The sequence below is a fragment of the Balaenoptera borealis genome (assembly GCF_965194805.1).
Source record: "Balaenoptera borealis genome assembly, chromosome: 4".
Classification (NCBI taxonomy): domain Eukaryota; kingdom Metazoa; phylum Chordata; class Mammalia; order Artiodactyla; family Balaenopteridae; genus Balaenoptera; species Balaenoptera borealis.
In genome coordinates, this window is record NC_138861.1 from 144,703,465 (window position 1) to 144,724,781 (window position 21,317).

At 38.4% G+C, this 21,317-nt stretch overlaps 1 protein-coding gene across 1 annotated transcript in view; it reads right to left on the minus strand.

The window, feature by feature from the left end:
• Positions 1-1,178: 1,178 nt before the first annotated feature.
• The window catches only part of SLC7A11 (solute carrier family 7 member 11), a 101,785-nt gene continuing 81,646 nt past the window's right edge, over positions 1,179-21,317 (minus strand). Inside the window, exon 13 of the mRNA XM_082389835.1 lies at positions 1,179-9,425. Coding sequence (XP_082245961.1) covers positions 9,358-9,425 — 68 coding nt within the window. The 3' untranslated portion in view covers positions 1,179-9,357. The remainder of the gene's footprint in view (positions 9,426-21,317) is intronic.

Sequence of the window (21,317 nt, forward strand, 5' to 3'; positions counted from 1 at the left end):
AAAAAAATTATTAGCCATACATATTATCTAATTTTTCCTACACATTTTTGTTACATTTCCATTCATATTCATTAATTTTAAAATAAGTATATCTACATATCACATGGTTTGTATTTCTTTTCAAAAGCGTTTAAATTTAACAGGTGCAAAAGTTACGTTTCCTTTTTTATTGTTCTCCCAAAATATGTCATCAGGAAAAAGTGCTACTTAATCTCCTGTGTCTACCTCAAAGAGAAGTTTGGTCATCAGAAATATAGATTTTCTTCTGCTCTCCATTTCAGACCATTATTTGTTTTCAAGTTAGTATTATGAAAAAAGATACCTTATCAATAACATAGGAGCCCAAATACATTTTCATGGGAAGAGATCATAGTAGGTCATTTGCTCATTTCCTCTATTCAAGACCCACCTACCAACATGAACTGGGGATGTAGAAGTGGGGAGAAAGAGAGAACGAACAGGAGAGAAGAGAGTCTGAAACTCTCCAGTTTTCTTATATTCTGAAAGTAAGACATTTCACAGAATTTCACAGAAGCTAATGGATTGCTTAAATTTAAAGGTACTGTAAACTACTTCGAAAAAAAGCTTATCATGAAACCTAATGAATAAAAGTCATTTGTTCATTTAGTGAATGTATGAACCTAAACCACTGAGCACCTATTATGCTTTAGTCAGTAAAAGACAACTAAAATTTGCAAATCCAGGCAGAGAAAGGAATCGAGCATCTCGATTACAATGGTGTACAGTGAGTTCTACAAAAGAAGTGCACCCCAGAAGATGAAGATGGTCAGGGCTCAGGTCCTGAACCAGCTTGGGGAAAGTTTCTGGAAAAAGTGACTTTTGAATCTCAAACTTGAATGTTGGGTAGAAGTATGCTATGCTGGGTATAGGAGATAGGAATGGTAGAAGAAAATATAATTCCTGTAGGAATCCGCAGTATGTCAAATGAAATGATGGCATATTTTCTTTGTTAGACTACTAAAAAGACATTTAATGTTGTGGCAGAGAACGTGGAAGTGGTCACTTGTACCTGGAGAAAGAAACATGGCAGATTATGGAAAGCCCAGTATGCTATACAGAAGTATGGATTTTACCCACCCAGAAAAAAATATTAATAATTACTAGATGTGAAATCATAGAGGGCTTTTTTTAAACATGTACAAATCTTTTTTTTAATAAATTTATTTTATTTATTTATTTATTTTACTTACTTATTTTTGGCTGCATTGCGTCTTCGTTGCTGCGTGGGTTTTCTTTAGTTGCGGAGAGTGGGGGCTGCTCTTCATTGCAGTGCGCGGGCTTCTCATTGCGGTGGCTTCTCTTGTTGCGGAGCACAGGCTCTAGGTGCGTGGGCTCAGTAGTTGTGGCTCACGGGCTCTAGAGCACAGGCTCAGTAGTTGTGGTGCACAGGCTTCGTTGCTCCGCGGCATGTGGGATCTTCCCGGACCAGGGCTCGAACCCGTGTCCCCTGCATTGGCAGGCAGATTCTTAACCACTGTGCCACCAGGGAAGTCCCCATAGAGGGTTTTTACCATATTTGTGTTTCAGAAAGAACATTCTGGGGAAACATGTGAAAGCTGAACTATAGAGAGACAAGAAATGAGACTTTTGTTAAGAGGCGGGAAATAAGAAGACCGAATTAGGACAGGTGAAAAGAGAAAAGAGAAGTTGCTAGATATTTCAGAGCAGAGGACAGATGGATGTAGGCCATGAGGAAGAAGAATGTCTACAGTGTTTGCTGAATCCGCCACCACTTTCAGTTTTTAGTATAGGACATTGTTGTGAAGTGGGATACTCCAACAAATTCACATAATGAGTGACAGATAAATCCAATCATTAAAACCAAAGCCTTCAATTTAATGGAACGGACACTGCTAAAAAAAAAAAAAACACAAAACAAACAAAAAACAAAAACAACAACAAAAAACACAGCATGATTTTTACTAGGTAAACTATCAAATGTTTATTTAACTTCCATTTCAAATGTTTTCTACTAAAAATATGTACAAAAATATATATACAAAGGTTGAAGCAACTAGAAGCATGACAGGTATACATATACATAAATACAATTGAAATTAAATTCAATGCAACATTGAGTGACATCATATTGCACCAAAACCTATTCCATACAAAAACACATGCATCAAGAGTTTCCATCCGATGAAATCACACTTATTTCATAGTATCCTACCACTTACACAAATAGCCTGTAAACACCATCTGGCAGTGTGATTGCTGTACCAGAACTCTCCCCGGAGGGAAATCATTAAGCTGTAGAAAAATCCATTTTATTTCACATATCACATGCTGGTATAAGCATCAGTGTCACAGAACCCTAAGAAACAGCACAATCCACAGATGAAAGTCCCTTTGCACCATTTATATTTTCATAGTTAAATATCTTAGTACTTCTAATATGGTTGGAATGCAGATACAGAAAAGAAATTTTGCTCTTTAAGAATTTATCAATATAAGATATTGTGCAAAATTTGTATAAAACAGACAATCCCATTTACTGAGTTTCATTATCACAATGCTAAGATGAAGAAACCCCACCACAGATGAGGACCATGTAGGATGTCGGGCCTCCCTCTCTCTCAGCTGAACTTCTTGTTCCTGTATTTTAGAGCACCAGCCCAAACGCACCTCCCCCTACTCACAATGAATGGTCCAAGGTCATGATGAACCCGTTCCAGATCCAAGTTAATGGATATATCTGGTCTATAAATTACAATCTAAGCACAGATCAAAGAGACAGCTGCCAGCACAGCCCTTCAGAATAACCGGACTACTTTCCCACTGGGCTAAATTGATTGCGTTGGCGCATATTATTGATGCTTACCATAGGCTATGAAAAGCATTGAAATACATTCATATATAGTACCTAGTAATATGTTAATGAACATTACAATACATATGGATTTTTCTGCCCCTTGATAGTTGAAAAAGAAATTATTGCTACCAGGTCAAATTTTAACACAAAGCTCACTAAACCCATGTTAATAAAGTCAATACAGATATACAGACAATAAAACAACACGAAAGATTCATCATGAGATGAATTCTGAGTCAATAACTAAAAACCATCTCTACCAGTACATCACTACCATCTAATCTGCTCTATGATAAGTAAAAACCAAGCTCTTTGAAACCCAGAGTCAGATCTTTGTCAGAAAATTAGGACAAATTAAGTTCTTGAAGCATTCAGTACAAGAGGCCATTTGTCTTGCCTCTTTGTGACTTGCACTTATTATAAAACTGCAGGTAGTCAACATTTAGCATCAGTGAAAGAATTCTATCAATACATGTTTGTTCACCAGTTTGGCGTAAAGAGAAGACACTGCATTACAGGGTAATAAGCAATTTTTGTTTGTTTTTTTTACAACACATCTGATGCTTATGTTCGCAAAGTTTCCCAAATGCTGAAAGGTACCACTGAAAATTCATTACTATTGTGCTGCAGTCCATCTACAAAAAGACAGAAATTTGGGGCAAATGTCTGTGTCCACAGTAAGCAAGAGTAAGGTGATATGCCACTCTCTGAACACAGATGGATACCGTCAAAAGATGAACCCTGTTTTCAAGATAATAAGTGTCAATAGTTAAGTTCTAGATTTAAAGCAGTAGTAACAACATTCACAAGGAAAAACCATAAAGTAAAAAATTTCTCCAAAAAGAGGATCAAAATAATCCCAGACTTAAAAAAAAGAAAAAAAAAAAAAGAATCCCAGACTAGTTAAAATCTTTGCAGGGGTCTTGTGGTTTGTGTGCTAACCATAGTTATATATACTGTTTTTGCTTCCAGAGCAATTTAAAAGTGCTATATGGTAGTGTCTGAAGTAATTAGCATACACAGTAGTTTAACGTAGATCATTTCTATTCTGTTATAAGCATACACTCATTTGAAACAATCTGTGTTTTACTTCTCCAAAGTATTTTTACTTTATATTCCATTAGTCAGTAAGTGAAAGTTTGGAATGAAGGAGAAATGCTAGGGAAAACAATAATTCAGACATGCTTTAAAATAAGACAGCTCAAACCTCGGACCAGGGAACCACATTGCATCGCCTCCTGGTGCGCTACGAATGTGCTTCAGAACATGCGCAGGAGAATGTTAATCAGTAGGAATAAGCGGGCTCTAACTTCACAATCCTCATTTCAGTCAGGCCCATCACAACCCAACCAGTTATACAGCTGTAACATCCAAAGGCCTAATCTGTTTTCCCACAAGATGCTGTACAAAATACCCTGTTGCACAAAGTACTCAAAATACAGTCACTGCTGCAAAAGAGATTAACTGTGCATGTCTTTTTTTTTTTTTTTTTTTTCCTCTCCAGTTTTCAACATGGCCTTTAGAGGCTTCAACAAGAGGTAATAAGGATTCAGGAGGCAAGTCTTTCAACCAAGAAATTAATTCATTTGAAAGTCATACTTTTAAAAATAAAATCAGTAGTGTATATGTTGAGGGAAAAAAAGTATGCTCACTTTCAAAACAGTGCACCCATCTGTATGGGTCCTAGATACCTAATGCTCCACAGTTTCTTGAGAGATTATCTATAAAACTGTTAAGGCACTTATTGATACTATAAATGTACCCCTGATCCAAGTAGCCAAAATACACACATGTAACAGATAACTATTTGGAGACCGTAACCATCCTCCACTGATATTTTAAAGCCAACGGTAACAGAGAGAAGAGAGCAGGGACGCACAAGGGCATAACCGAAGTGGTAGTTTCAGGCTAAGAATATCAAGTAATTGTATAAAATTAAGACTCACTCCTATCTTGAAAATATCATGTCAAAAAAATAAGACATAAAGGGAACCATTTGATTAACTCAGAGGAGACAGAGAACTGGTTCAAAAAGATCAAGTTATTATCCTGACGCGATCGTAGGGAAGGGCAATTATCTCACAACATACGGAAAACTGGTGAACTTTCTCTGAGACCATGACGTACACCTCTGTGAATTTGTATCAGACCTAAAAATAGACCAAGCATTTATTTTGAGACTCCAACTAATTTGAAAATGCGACAAAAAGAAGGATTATCTCCCAAAATTGGCTATTAAAATATCTTTTTAAGTACAGTACTAATAATACCTAGAGGTTACACTTTCAGGTATTATATATATTGAGATAAATTAAAAATACTGTTTATGGGAAAATTAGCCTAAAATACATTTATAGGTAATAATTCTTTTACCTATATATAAATAATGTAAACAGAAGCTGCCAAGATGACTCTATCTACTCTAATTTATATCCACCATGATCTTCTTGTCAGTCACACAATGCCATGCTTTAATTCCTGACTTTGAATGGTTACGAAAGTAAATGTAGCTCTGTAAACATTATCAGCACCAACATACAGTATATCACGTAGGGTGAAATGAAACAAGGTTTTATTTAACTAAAATCAAATTTCTTGACTTCTCTGCATTCAAATTTCAAATCTCTATATATTTCTTTCCAAACTAAGAAAAGGAGCTACAATTAAAATCCCATTCATTATTTTTCTATCATTCAGAATTGACACATAAAATATGTCCAAAGCGAAACTCTCTCCTTATATATCACATATAATATGTACTATGAGAAAGCCACTTAGTTATATAGAGATATTTCAATTAACTCACAACTTTATTACTTAAAAATATATCCTACAAATACCCCATGCCTATTTCTAATAGATAAAGTAATGGGAGTACTTTGACCTTTCTCACAGGGACAGATGCAGATTTTTTTAGGGCCAGAAGTATATATAATTTTGCTAACCTTCTTCAAGAAACATAATACAAAATTCCTAATGCAAAATTAGGTACAGGACCTAGGAAAGGGCATGTCTAAGTAAGGGGCACTGAAGCTTACATTTCATTAGCTTTTAGGGGATTCACAAGGGCATAACCGAAGTCCCTGTGTACAGCAGACAGTTAATTTTTAATATTTCTCTGATTATATTGCATAATAAGTTAGACCAAAATATCGTTCCCTCCAATCACATACTACCTTTCATTTCCTGCTACTCTGACCTTTAGTCTTCTATCTTTTCATAACCCACTCCTCAATTATAAGAAATCAGCTATAGGTCAAAGATGCTCCCTTTCTCAGTTAGCATTACATTCATCTCAAATAGAGATAATAAGTTTCCTGAAGACTGATTCAGTTCAACATAGAATTCTATTGAGTTATGTAATTATACTCATGTTAACCATCTGTTGATATATCAAACAGCAATTGGGGAAACAACTGTACCAGACACATAAAACAATGTAGAAACTTGTTTCAACTTGCATACCTTAGTGTTAGAGAAACTGCCATGAATTGGAAATGTAACTTAATAATCTGCCCTAATTTTGTGCCAGCAGAGGCAGGGGAGATACGGTATAAGCACGTATGCAAATGTGTGCATACAGACATCTAACGTTTATGTTTGGCACTGGAGTCAGCCATCTTTTCTAGGACAAATCTTTAATCTCCTAAAGAAAGATAAGAAGAGGGTCTACTCCTAGCTGACCAAGACACCAGTTATAATAGTCAGTTTTCTTCATTCAATCTTAGAAAAATCTCAGAAAACTAGTCTAATATTTTTTAAAAGGGGTCAAAAACGTTTACTGAAATATTCATAATTGTGTAAGGAGAATCATTCCATTTCTCCTAGCAAATTGTTTTAGCTTTGGACGTCTTTACTAGATCTACTAAATTCATATTTAAATACTTGAGAATCTATGTACCAAAAGAGCAGAACATTTGAAAATAGTATATTAGCCATCGTAAACTATATTGGCTACTTTTACCTTTTTGTGTTATAATAAACTGATAAAATGTATTTAAACATTTGAACATGCACACTGGTACAAATGTATCACATCTAATAGTTCGATATATGAGAAAAATATATATGAGAAAAAATTTTCCTAAATATATGAGATAAAATTACTTAGCATAAAAATATATATACATATAAAAGTGTTTAGGAGAGTTTTCAAACTAGAATCTGCTTGACATAATATCATTCCAAATAAATGTTACGACTATTGAATGGATGATTACAGAAGCCCTGTATCTTGTCATGATGTATCCTAAGGATAAGTAGAAATACAACTTAATCATCATCGCTTTAAAAAAAAAAAAATTACTGACTGACTTTCCATCTGGTTAAAATGGTATTACAATGGCATTAGAAACTTAACAATGCAAAAATCATTTTTTAAAATGATGAAAATAATAATGAATATGTAATCTAGTTAGCTTGTATAATGACATATTTAAAGAGAAATTAGAACCAAAACTAAAATAACTAAAATGAGGAGACCTATCTTCCACTTTTGATACAAGCACATTAACCTCAGGAATAATCAGTAACTATACAAACTTCTCCATGAGACTTTACCATTTTTTTTTTTCATTAGGGGAAAAAAACAATTCCAGGAGAGTTTGCTGGTTTAGATTACATGGGCCTAGACTGTAAAAAAGAGTATAAAGGAAATCTGTTTTCACCTATAGCAACAATTTAGTGGGGACAGATGTAGACAAATGGATATAAGATGTACAGACTACAGATCAAATTCTGAAAATCCACGGTAAGAGAAAAAGGCAGGAATTTTTATAAATTCACTTAAAGACCCAAACACTACGTTTGGCTCAAAAAATTTCAATCTCAGATATATATTAAATTGAAATTTAATTAACTGAAATTTAATTAACTGAATTAAATTTTGAAATTGAAATTAATGAATTGAAAATTAATTAATTGAAATTGACTCAAATTATCATCATTTCTACTTTGATCAACTGTCTATGAACTCTATATTTCTGCTCTTAATGATTTTAATCAGTGTAATTCTTCCAAAAATTCTTCTTTTCAAATGGACAAAAATTACAGAATGAAAAAATTCTGGCTATGACTATTTACTCTGAGACTTAAGTAAATAATGGTTAACAAATTTCATCATTATATTATTCTTTGAAAATTCCACAGTATTTTCTAAACCCAGCATAGTAATACCTGTCTGAATATATACATTTCATGTACAGTTTCTTTCAGTGAATTTGTTATCAGTTATCTCTTTTACTTTGTCAGGAAATTACTGATAAAGCCTAGAGAGAGAAATGGAAACATTCTTAGAAACATGAGTTGTAAATCTTATTTAGCAGTGACATTTCTTCCTTAATTTTTATGTAAATATATGTCTTTTCCTAATTGATCTGGACAGTTTTGTCCAAAGAGATATTTTAACAATATAAAATGTATAAAGAAAACGTAAAACTGTCAAAATTCATCACCATGTAAAAACAGCTATGAGATTTTTAAAAAATGTTCAGAAACACTAACAATGTATGTAGAACTATAGAGTTGGGCATAATATTTTGGGCATTTTCTTTCTTGGTGATTTCCGTCTTCTGTTGATATTGTAACTTGAAGATTTAAAAATGCACATATTTAGATGTATTTATCAAAGAGTAAATTATTAGTGAAACACATGATCATGCTTAAGAGGATTTAATACCAAACTGACTATTGCTTTGCTCTAAGAAAGGCGTTACACCCTTTCCTGATCAATTAGGCTGCCATGAAAACAAATGGCACGTAACTACGGAGCTTCCTGATAATGAGTGAAAAAAATCCTAACATAATAAATTCTCAAGCATTTTTTTTACTTAAACATAATTCCTGGATTTGCCTCATAAACAATAGCCCCTAGAAACTCTTCTTTAATGTATTCATCAAAATTCGGCATACCCCTAATTTTTTTTTTCTTTTTCAAAATGCTCTGGGTATAATCCATTAAAACATGAATGATATCTAAGGTGATATCTGTGGGAAGCAATGCAATGCCAATGTAAAATAAATTTCTTTCTTTCCTCTGTCCATAATGATGACATACACTTTTTTTTCCCCCAGAAGAGTAGAAAACAATTTTCACAGTACAGTTATCTATAGTATATAAAAATTGTTTTTACAAAACCCATATTAAAGAAAACATCTCAGTTTTCAGTCTGAAGGTTCTTAGCCATAAGATATGTTATAGAGAAAGACCACTAAAGTAATTGCCGTTCTGTAGTCTTTTTCCCTAACCTCAACAGGTAGGTATCAGGGACTCAATGATCATGTGAACTTACGGTATAATTGCATATCAGCGTTCTACAACTACATGGAGTAATAACTAAATTTCTTAGAAACCAGTTTGAATACACTGGAAGACTAAACAGAAATAACCGATTCCTTTAGTCCATCTCCAAAGTTGCAATCCTCTGGATTTTTATAAAAGGAGTGAAGATCCATTTTTTGTTTCAGCCCTTTGGGCAGAAACAAAGCCAAGGATAGATTGCCAAGACTTCAAATGCATTAATTTATAATTTATGACAATCTTCTTCTGGTACAACTTCCAGTATTATTTGTAATGTTCTGGTTGTAATGTCTACAAAGAAATAAAGAAGAGAAATTTAAAATGCACAGAAATCAGAAATGCATAAAAACAGCAAAATGCAAATTATTTGGGATTGAATATTGAAAACTCACAATCGCCTACCTCATAGAGCACTTTCAAGAATTATTTATTTCATTAGAATCCTATCATGCTCAATTAATTTATTAGTCACCTCTGTAACTTCCCATGATGGCTTCTCAGCAAGAATACATTAATACCGGGGCTTCCCTGGTGGCGCAGTGGTTAAGAATCTGCCTGCCAATGCAGGGGACACGGGTTCGAGCCCTGGTCTGGGAAGATCCCACATGCTGCAAAGCAACTAAGCCTGTGCACCACAACTACTGAGCCTGCGCTCTAGAGCCCGCGAGCCACAACTACTGAGGCCACGTACTGCAACTACTAAAGCCTGTGTGCCTAGAGCCCGTGCTCTGCAACAAGAGAAGCCACAGCAATGAGAAGCCCGCGCACCGCAACGAAGAGTAGGCCCCGCTCGCCACAACTAGAGAAAGCCTGAGTGCAACAACGAAGACCCAATACAGCCAAAAATAAAAATAAATAAATAAATAAAATTTATTTAAAAAAAATAATACATTAATATTTTGCGTTCAAATAAGGACTTTTATTCCTGAACCAGGAGGCTGAAAATATTTTGAGACAATAGGACCAAGATATAAATAAATGTTCAAAAATACACTTCATATTGAGTCTAAAATTGGTTTGTTGTTTTTGCACCTATGAGAGTACATCCAACTCCTCAGCAAAATCAGAAGAATCAGAATATAATTTCCAGTCTCAAACTTGTAGTGTATTATTGAGCAAAACATTTTATCTCCTAGGGCCTCATTTGCCTCCTCTATAGAATGGCGGACTTGGGAGTGACGTCAGCAAGACGGAGGGCCGGGAGGTCCCCCGCCCCCCAAAACAAGCAAACAAAAAAGAAAACCAAGAACAATAAACAGTTACAAATGGAAGAAAACAGCTCAGGGAAAGCTCTAGACAACGAAGAAGCAGCAGCAAAAAAGCTGGCAGAGCTCAAACATCAAGGATGGCCACATACAAAAGCAAAGGAAGCATTTTGCCCCCATCACCCCATCACCCCATCCCCCAGTCGGGAGCTGCTGGGCACCAGGAGGAATCGTCTCAGGAAGGTCACCACGTGGGGAGAAGGAGAGCAGAAGGGCCACAGCAAGACTCGCCACTGTGGATGTCTGCAGCTTTTGGTGCAAGAGTCTCTCGGTCTTCAATGATGTTGACCCTGGCTGATGGAGCAGCCTGTAGTGCCCCCTCTTCTGGATCTACTCCCAGAGGCTGGAGACGTTGCTGAGGTGAGACCTGCCCTCAGGGGTCCCAGCTGTCGCTGTGCCCCACTCTCACACATTGGGTACCACAGCACATCTCCATATAGGACACCAGAGCGGCCATTGCTCTTTGCCCACCCCAGCCCCAGGTTGGGGCCTTGCTCCACCATTACCAAGGCAATCGCCCTGACCTGAGCCGTGCCTCCTGGGTCCCAAGTCATGCTTTGGCTGCCCGAATTGGCTGTTGCCCTGGGCCTCACCCCCCTGCCCCATCCCAGGTCAAGACTCTGAACTGTCATTGCTGAGATGAGTTCTTACTGCCTCCCAGGTTCCAGGTTCTGGCTCTGACTCATCATTGCTAAGGGCAATGCCACTATCCTGAGTCTCACCCCCATGGCAGGTCTGGTCAAGGCTGAGACCCTTCATTGCTGCTGCCTCTACCCTGAGCTCCACCTCTATCCCAGATTGAGGCTCTTGAACCATCTTTGCCAGGGGTGCTACCACTGCCCTGAGCCCCGCCCCTCAGATTTCAGGTCAGGACTCTGACCCATGGAGGCTGGGACCAGGTTACCACTGCCCTGAACTTCACCCCCCATTCCAGGTTGCGGCTCTGAACTGTCATTGCCAGGGCCTTGCTGCCACTACCCTGTACCCAGTTCCCTGAGTCCCAACACACAGCTTTAACAAACAACTACCGGAGTTGTACTATTGCTATCCTGTGAGCGCTCCCAGCGGGCGGGGGGAGGGCTGGGGCAGAGGTCAGTCTTTGACCTACCATTCCCAGGCTGTGCTACTACTGCACTCTGCCTTTTCTGCCCAAGCCACCACTGCACCTTGTCATCCCAGGGCCCTCGTCACTGCCGTATTCCCTCTCACCAGCACAAGTCACAGTAGTGAGCCCTTGAGACCCAAGTACCAGTTCCACAGGATATCTGCACATGTCCATGCCCTAGACACCTGTGTCACAGCCACAGCACGTGTGCCTCTGCTCCAGGACCCTGGCACTGCGGTAGTTCCATGTGTGCCTGGTCCCCGGACCTCAGTTCCAATACTGCTCTGAGAACTCTGAGTGTCAGCACATCAGACCAGGCACCAAGAGGGGTCTCCTCAACTAGAGGCTCCTCCCAAGAGCAAAAAAGTAGAGGAGAGCAGGAAGATGTCAGCAGCCTTAGCCTCTGAAGATACCAATAGCCCTACTTGCCACCTATAGGTCCTCTGCAGCCTTAGCCATATAAGAACCCCACAGTCTGGCCAATTTCAGCCTCAGCCAGTGGAGTGGCATGGAGACTACATCACTGTGCCTTCTCGGGAACCAAAGACACTGCATCTCGGTCAGCAGGAGCTCTAACAGCCACCTCCAGGGGAAAGTCTTTCCCTACTGAAGCCAGTCTGAAAAGACCGGAAGAGGTGACTTCATCCTCAAATGCACAGATATCAACACAAACCCATCAGAAACATGAAAAAGCAAGGAAACATGACACCACCAAAGGAATGCAATACTACTCCATTAACTGCCCCTAAGGAAATAAACATCTGTGACTGATCTGAAAAAGAATTCAAAATAATGATTTGAAGGAAGCTGAGTGATATGTGAGAGAACACAGACAGATCAATGAACTCTGGAATAGTATATGAACAAAATGAGAAATTCAAAAAAGAAATAGAACTCATTAAAAAAAAAATCAGAAATTTTGGAGAAGAATACAATGAATGAAATGAAAAATGTAATAGCTTTGACAAGTAGGCTCAATCAGGCAAAAGAAAGAATCTTGGAGCCTCAAGACAGACCTCTTGATATTATCCACTCAGAGGAGAATAAAGAAACTAGAATAAAAAAGAAGAAAGGCTGCATGAACTGTGGAACATGATCAAAAGAAAAATTATCCATATTATGGGAGTCCCAGAAGGAGAAGAGAAGGAGAAAGATACATAAAACTTATTTAAAAATATAATGGCTGAAAACTTTCAAATCTGGGGAGAGATACAGCCATCAAGTTACAAGAAGCTCAAAGATCCCCAAACAGATTCAACCCAAAGAGGTCTTCACTGAGACACATTATAATCAAGCTCTCAAAAATCAAAGACAAAAAGGGAATCTTGAAAGCAGCAAGAGATAAAAGAATCATCACATATGAGGGAATCTTGATAAGGCTATCAGCAAATGTCTCAGCAGAAATCTTACAGACCAGGAGAGAATGGGATGATATATTCAAAACACTCAAAGAAAAAAAACTACCACCAAGAATACTTCACCCAGAAAAGCTGTCATATAGAAATGAAGGAGAGAAAGACTTTCCCAGGTCGACAAAAGCTAAAGGAATTTGTAATCATTAGACCTGCCCTACAAGAAATGCTAAATGGAGTTCTTTAAGCTGAAACAAAAATATGCTAATTAGTAGCATGAAAATATATGAAAGTATGAAGAAGAGGGAACACTTCCAAACTCATTTTATGAGGCCAGCATTACGCTGATACTAAGTCCAGACAAAGACACTATAAGAAAAGAATATTACTGACCAATATCCCTGATGAATACAGATGCAAAAATTCTCAACAAAATTTTAGGGACCCAAATTCAACAACACATTAAACGGATCATTCACCATGACCAAGTGGGTTTTATCTCTGGAATGCAAGGATGCATTCAACATAGTACTAAGCCAGAGCAATTAGGCAGAAAAATAAATAAAAGGTACCCATATCAAAAAGGAAGAAGTAAAATGATCTCTGTTCACAGATGACATGATCTTATATAGAAAATCCCAAAGACCCCTAAAAAACTGTTAAAAATAATAAATAAATTCAGTAAAATTGCAGGATACAAAACTGACACACAAAATCAGTTGTATTACTATACATTAACAATGAATTATCTGAAAAAGAAATTAGAAAGCAATCTCATTGACAATAGCATCAAAAAAATTAAAATACCTAGGAATAAATTTAACCAAGGAGGTGAAAGACCTGTATACTAAAAACTATAAGACTTTAAGGAAAGAAACTGAAGAAGACACAAACCAATGGAAAGATACCCCATGTTCCTAGACTGAAAGAAGTAATATTGTGAAAATGTTCATATGACCCAAAGTGATCTACAGATTCAATGCAATCCTGATCACAATTCCACTGACATTTTTCACAGAAATAGAAAAAAACTATCCTAAAATTTATTTAGAGCCACAAAGTCATACTAAGAGAGAAGGACAGAGCTGGAGGCACTATAATACCTGATTTCAAGCTATATTATAAAGTTATAGTGATCAAAACATTATGGGGACTTCCCTGGTGGTCCAGTGGTAAAGAATCCACCTACGATGCAGGGGACGCGGGTTCGATCCCTGGTCAGGGAACTAAGATCCCACATGCAGTGGGGCAACTAAGCCCACGCGCCCCCAACTACGGAGCTCGCGCGCCTCAAGGAGAGAGCCCGAGTGCTGCAAACTACAGAGCCCACGCGCTCTGGAGTCTGCGTGCCACAACTAGAGAAGAGAAAACCCGTACGCCACAACTAGAGAGAAGCCTGTGCACAACAGTGAAGAGCCTGCGTGCCGCAACTAAGACCTGATGCAGCCAAAAATAAATAAATAAATAATAAATAAATCTTAAAAAAAAAAACCCAGTATGGTATTATCATAAAAACAGGCACATAGATCAGTGGAACAGAATGGAGAGCACAGAGGTAAACTCCCACATATATAGTCAACTAATTTTTGCCAAGGGTGCCAAGAACACACCATAGAGAAAGGACAGTTTCTTCAATAAATGGTATTTGGGACAACTAGATATCCATATGCAAAAGAATGAAACTGAACCCCTACCTCATGCCAATCACAAAAATTAACTTGAAATGGATCAAAGATTTAAATGTAAGATCTGAAACTATAAAACTCCTAGAAGAAAACATAGGGGAAAAGATCGTTGATATTGGTCTAGGCAATGATTTCTTGGATAAGCCACCAAAAGCACAGGCAACAGAAACCAAAATAAATAAGTGTAATTGCATTAAACTAAAGAGCTTCTGCACAGCAAAGGTAACAATCAATAAACTGAAAAGACAACCTACAGAATGGGAGAAAACATTTGCAAACTACACATCTGATAAGGGACTACTCTCCAAAATATAAAAAGAACTCACAACTTAATAGCAAAAAAGAAAATAATCCAATTTAAAAATTGGCAAAGGACCTGAATAGATATTTTTCCAAAGAAGCTATACAAATGGCCAAGAGGTATATGCAAAGGTGTTCAACATCACTATTCATCATGGAAATGAAAATCAAAATCACGATATCACCTTCACCTTAGCAAAAGGATGGCTTTTATCAAAAAGACAAGAGATAACAAATGGTGAGGATGTGGAGGAAAAGGAACCCTTATACACTGTTAATGGGAATGTAAATTAGTATAGCCAGTGTGCAAAACAGTATGGCGGTTCCTCAAAAAATTGAAAATTGAACTACGGTATGATCCAGCAATTCTGCTCCTGGGTATGTACTCAAAGGAATTCAGATCAGTATCTCAAAGGTATGTCTGTACACCCATGTTCACTGCAGCATTATTCACAGTAGCCAAGATAAGGAATTAACTTAAGTGTCCATCAACAGATGAATGGATAAAGAAGATGTGGTATATATATCACATCTGGAATATTATTCAGCCATAAGAAAAAAGGAAATCCTGCATGTGCAACAACATGGGTGGACTTGGAAGACATATGCTAGGTGACATAAGTCAGACAGATAAAAACAATACTGTATGATATCACTTATATGTGGAATCTAAAAAAAATGAACTTGTGAAAGCAGAGAGTGCTTACCATAGGCTGGAGGGTGGGGAAATTAAAGAGATGTTGTTTAAGGGTACAAACGTACAACTAGTAAATATATAAGTTCTGGAGATTATAGTCAATAATACTGCATTATAAAAGTTGCTAAGAGACTAAATCTTAACTGTTCTCAACAACAACAAACGATAAAGATGTTTACCATGATAAAGACATTGTAAAGGTGCTAGCTAATGCTACTGTTTTATCTACTGCAATATATAAATATATCAAAATCAACACTTCCTACACCTTAAACTAACACAATGTTATAGGTCAATTTTATCTTAATTTAAAAATTAATTAATAAGTAAAGAAGAATGAGGGTCTTGGACTAGACCAGTGGTTCTCAAAGTGTAATCCCCAGACCAGCAACATTAGAATCACCTGAGATATTAGAAATACAACTTTTGAAGCCTCATCCTAGACCTACTGAATCAGAAACTGAAGGTAGGGCCCATAAACCTGTGATTCTGATAGACGCTAAAGTGCAGGGGTCACTGGGCTAGGTGATTTCTACGGTCATTTTATCTCGACAGTCTTAGAACTCTGTGACTCCACTTTCCTGAGATATTAGTTCTTGTCTACCTCTTATCTCTGTAATTGGTCTCCACAAAACCTCTTCAAACTGCTACTGGTCCTGAAGCCCCTGGTGCCTATTGTCTTGATGGTTTTCAGAGCCACGTCATCTCTCACCCAGACAGGCCATCTTTCTCCTCTTTTATGACTTGTCACCGGTAAGAGTCCCTTCCAAGCAATATTTAATGCCACTAAAAAAGGTACGTTTTTTCATCCTTTATTTTCTAACAGTGTTCCCCAAAGTTGTTTTCCTCAGCACACTGATTTTTATAATATACATTCATTACAAAGGGTCCAGCATCATTCTGGCAAATGGTAAACTCTACGTAAACGTTTCTCAAACGAATTCTATTTTGTCACAGCCTACTCTTGACATTGAGATGTACATGGAGCACAGGGGGTGCTCAAGAGCAACTGAAGTTCATGTCTACAGAAAAGGGAAATGATAGAATTATCCTAGAAAAATAGACTGTGGAAAAGTAGATATCAGTCAATAGTAAGGGCGTTGTGGCTTCTGCAGGCAGAGATGGAGCTAGGACTAACTGATAGCTTTAAATAACAGGAGTTCTGCCACGGTCAAATGCAAAGCAGTGGGGTTAAGGGGACAAGCTCTGCAGCCCTTCCTTTCTGGAGAAGTCCTGCAGTCGCTACTCAAACTAGTCTCCATAACGACAGCCTTTCTTGAGTGTGTGTGCGTATGCACACGCGTGTGTGTGAGTGACTATTTACGCATGTCTACTGAGATTTTTTTTTTAACTTTTTTTTTTTTTTATGCAGCATCTTCTCCGCCATGCCCCAAACAAAAGCCTTTTCCAAAAGTGTGTCTCTGTATTCTGGAGCCCCCAGCCCTCGGCTTTCTTAGACATCTTACTGACCCATGTCACAACACTGCATGGGTTCCAGACAAAGAGAGAGCAACTTAAGAGATCCTGTTGCTTCGCTCGTGTGACATTCTCCTTCCTGAAAGCTCCATTTGGATCTTCTATTCAGTAGCACTTTTGGGGCCAAAGAACCTCTCTCCCGGTTCTACACACCCAGTAGAACCTCCACGCTCAGTCAGCCCTGTTGACAGTCCCTTGTGTGGCTTTCTTATGCTCTCTCTTGGGATCTCGAGATTTAAATAATTTTCATCGTGATGGAGGTTTGAGCAGAGTGACTGATTTGGGCTCTGAGTGGCTTTTGGAGTCCTACCAACTTTTCCCACCAGGTCATCTACAGCCATGGGGGTCACAGAGCGGTACTCAGCGGACCCAAGTAAGCCTCTGAGGAAGCTTCCTGCTTGCCCAAAAAAGCTGCAGAGCATGTGGTCTCCAACTACATCCCTACCCATATAGGGCCTTTGGCTTTGGGGATAATCACCCCCTGATAATATTTCTTTAAATAAAGTCGAGCCATTGAGCCTGCATTTGGTGTTTTTAGTTATGTATGCTATAAGACCAAATAGCAATTGAAATATTTTTAGCTTTTCTTCCATGTTCAGTAGTTGTTTTTGAAATCCGTTGAAACAACTACTGCCCTTGCAAAATCTGATTTACCCAATCATACCTGGTACAAGCGTGGGAACTACAGCCAAAATGGAATAAGCCTATGAAACATTAGCACAAAACCAAACTTCCCCAGAAATCATAATAACAGTATCTATGCTTTTCCTTTTTTTTTTTTTGAAAAGCCTTCGAAACCTTTTCACATGCATGGCCCCATTTTACCCTTACAGTGAAGATGGTTTGGTAAGAAACGCAGGCAAGCTTAACTCATGTAAAACATCGCACCTCAGTCTTCGTGAAGAGTCTGTCAAATGCATGCGGCAGCTTTTAGTGAAGCATCATAAGCAAACTGATCACAGCACACTGTATGCAGAACATGCTTTTAGAATTCTGGTTTTGCAAAATCCGTGTCCACCACGATGGACAACAGTCATTTTGCTGGTGCTGCCCGGTATGATTCTTTATAACTAAAGATTCTGTTTAAATACAGCTGTCCTCCACATCTCGCCCAGAGCCAGAGGGACCGACTTCCAGACACCCACTCACTCCCAGCTGTGATGGGGTTGGACGGATAAAGAGAGGCAGCCGAGGAAAACGGCTGCGGGGAGCCCTGGCTGGGGTTTGCCGGCTCCAGCATCCCCATGAATTTGAGTATGTCAGTGGGGTATCGGTCCCCTCTTCCTTGGGTGAGAAGCTTGTGTTTCTATAAATAAATAGATCCAGACGAATTAAGCACTCCATCACAGATGGGGGAAAAAAGCTCTCTGCACATCCGACTATTCCCTTAAGAGCACATTTTCTTTTCATCCCAGGAATGCTATCAAATGAAGCGTGGTTCAATACTGGCATCCTGTGGCCAGAGAAATTCATCAAATCTCTGAAACTCTCAGCTCCTCGGGTTCTGAATGTTCTCTGGCTATCTAAACTCAGCAGCCTGTCTCCGTTTTCTGAACGCTGTTCCGTGACCTTTTTTAATGGATGCCCCCCTGATAAGATGTATTTTGATAAACTTATCATTTCACAGGGATGATCTGTTCAGGTATAATCGGGTGAAAATAAGCGATCAGACCAAGGCTAAAGAACGTTCCCCAGCAGAACAATTTGATGTTAACTCTAGACACTGCTCCATGCAGGGGCTCTCTGGCTCCAAGTTTACAGAGTTTCTCCCTAACAGCAAGGAGGCAACTGGGAGAAGAGGACCCTGCTGTGTTGTGTGTCTGTGTGTGAGTGCTTTGTTTTGGCCAAAGGCTAGGAAAATACTTGCTACGGCCGCAATAAATATTATGAATTTTCTCTATTTTACTATAAGAATGATGCCTAAGAGGAAAATCAAACAAAATTACAGAGGATTGTTGCTTTTCGCAAACTCCCTCGAAAGGCAGCTATAAAGATAAAGGGTTACAATGATCGCGGTTTAAAGGCAGAATTGCCACGCTCCCCGGTAAGACTCAATGGCGTTGTTGAGAACCAAATAACCATTATGGGACTGCTACTTGCTGCTACTTTCACGAATGGCTAACACTACGTTTAGAGTCCTTGGAGTTGTTCAAAACGCCATTGGAGACAGAAAAATAACAGAAAACTTCAAAACTACGTGAGCATGGAAAAACATCAAAGAAGGAGCAAGCATGAAACCCAGTAGTTGATATGTACCGGCAAAGAAATGGAAGGAAATATGCACATGTTAGCAGAAGGAAAGCATTTTTAGAGTTGGCTGACTGCAAACAGGAAGGACAAAATGCCTACTAAGTGGGAAAGAACAAGGAATGTATTCTTTCATCATGGTCTCTCTCACACTATAGTCCAACTCTAGGGCTACCCACTCTTTCTTCCTAAATTCTCACGGTTTTCCATGCATTCAGGGGTTTTAATTGTCTCTAGCCAGGATCTGAGATGGACACAGACACCCCCCCACCCCAGTGGTGAGTACTAATCTACCCTTAACATTGGTAACGAGCAATCCTAATGGTAAATACTGTTTAACAAGACTTGGATTTGTTTTTCAGCAAAGGCTCTCTATGTATTGCCTACAACAGAGAAAACGTAACTAAAAATATTCTACCGAAAACCAGTGTGATCTAACAAGACACAGAGATTAAATACCCTGCTAGGCAATCCGTGTGCCTGTGTAAGCCTTGAAGAACCTAACTTTTATAGTAACACTTCTTCTGGGAATAGTGTTGCCAGCTAGGAAACAAAATGCAGGTATAAATAGTAGTATAAGGTCTAAAGATGTCAAACACCAATTAAAAGCTAATAGAGAGTAGTAGCAGAAGGCTATTTTAAATGACTAGCTTCTAAATGAGTTTGTGTAGCACACTAGAGATGCAATATGTACACAAAGTTGTTTGTTTTTTATTTTTAGTAACACTGACATTATATATTAATAATTTTACCAGCAATCTCCCTGAACTTTTTACTGGGCTTTAAAAAATTAATGATGGTAAAGTAAGTAAATTAAAATGAATGAGAAGAAAAAAAGTGGATTTCTAATCTCACCAATCTCACCAGCAAGAACCTATCTGCTCCTCTGGATAAAGTTCTCCCTCCCTCTCTTCCCACAGGTACTCAATCTAAAAAGAGCATGAATTTGAAGTCCAGCATAGGTGGGTTCAAATCCCAGCTCAATGGTTTAAAATCTATACACTTAAATTCTCCATCTCCCTGCACCCTGGTTTTCCCATCTGGGTATAGAAATCAACCAGTTCACACGTGGATCTTGTGGACGATTGAATGAGATGATGCGAGGAAAAGAGCTTCACTGGCAGAGCCCCTGACAGAGGCTGTTCCTAAGCACCCTTCCTACCTACTGATTTTACTGTATTTTCCTCTCCCCCAACTCACCTGGTCACCAAGCTCTGTTGGTTTTTCTCCTTTAATATCTTTCACTTCCTCTTGGACCCTGCCAACATCACCTGCGCTCAGACCCTCCTCAGTTCTGTCAGGATTACTGCGATAACCACCAACCTCTATTTTTGAGAATGTCTTCAGCCTCACGCTCTCTAATCCATCCTCACTGCCCGCAGCCCCCCACCAGGATGTACTTTTATAAAGTACAAAACCACCTGATTTGGAATTCTAGGTCTTCTACTTAATATCTGCATGACTTGGAACATGGGATTCTCCCATACCATAACTCAAAATCTGTAAAATGGGGATAATTTTTCCTGCCTCACAAAGTTGTTATAAGAATTAACCAAGGTTATATATGTGCTAACACATAGAAATCACTCAGTAATTATCAAGTTTCTTCTCTTGATTCTTTTTTTTTTTTTTAATATTTATTTATTTATTTATTTGGCTGCACCGGGTCTTAGTTGCGGCATGCGGGATCTTAGTTGCCTGACCAGGGATCTAACCTGGGCCCCCTGCATTGGGAACACGGAGTCTTAACCACTGGACCACCGGGGAAGGCCCCTCTTGATCATTCTTGTTGTTCTTATGACCCTCCATGATTCACCAATAGGGTGGTGTTATAATAATGATATTTAAGCCCTTTGCAGGCTCTACCTAACTCCCCACCAAATCTCATATCACTCATTAAGTAGTATGTTATCATACAGAATCAGTAAACTATGCTCAACCCAGGATAAAAACAATTAAGTTAGTAAGGGATTCGGAAGAACAATTAGGTCGTTTACAGAACTGCTGATAAAATTCTATCGAAAAATTTGTTCTCCTAAGAAGTGATTAAAGCAAC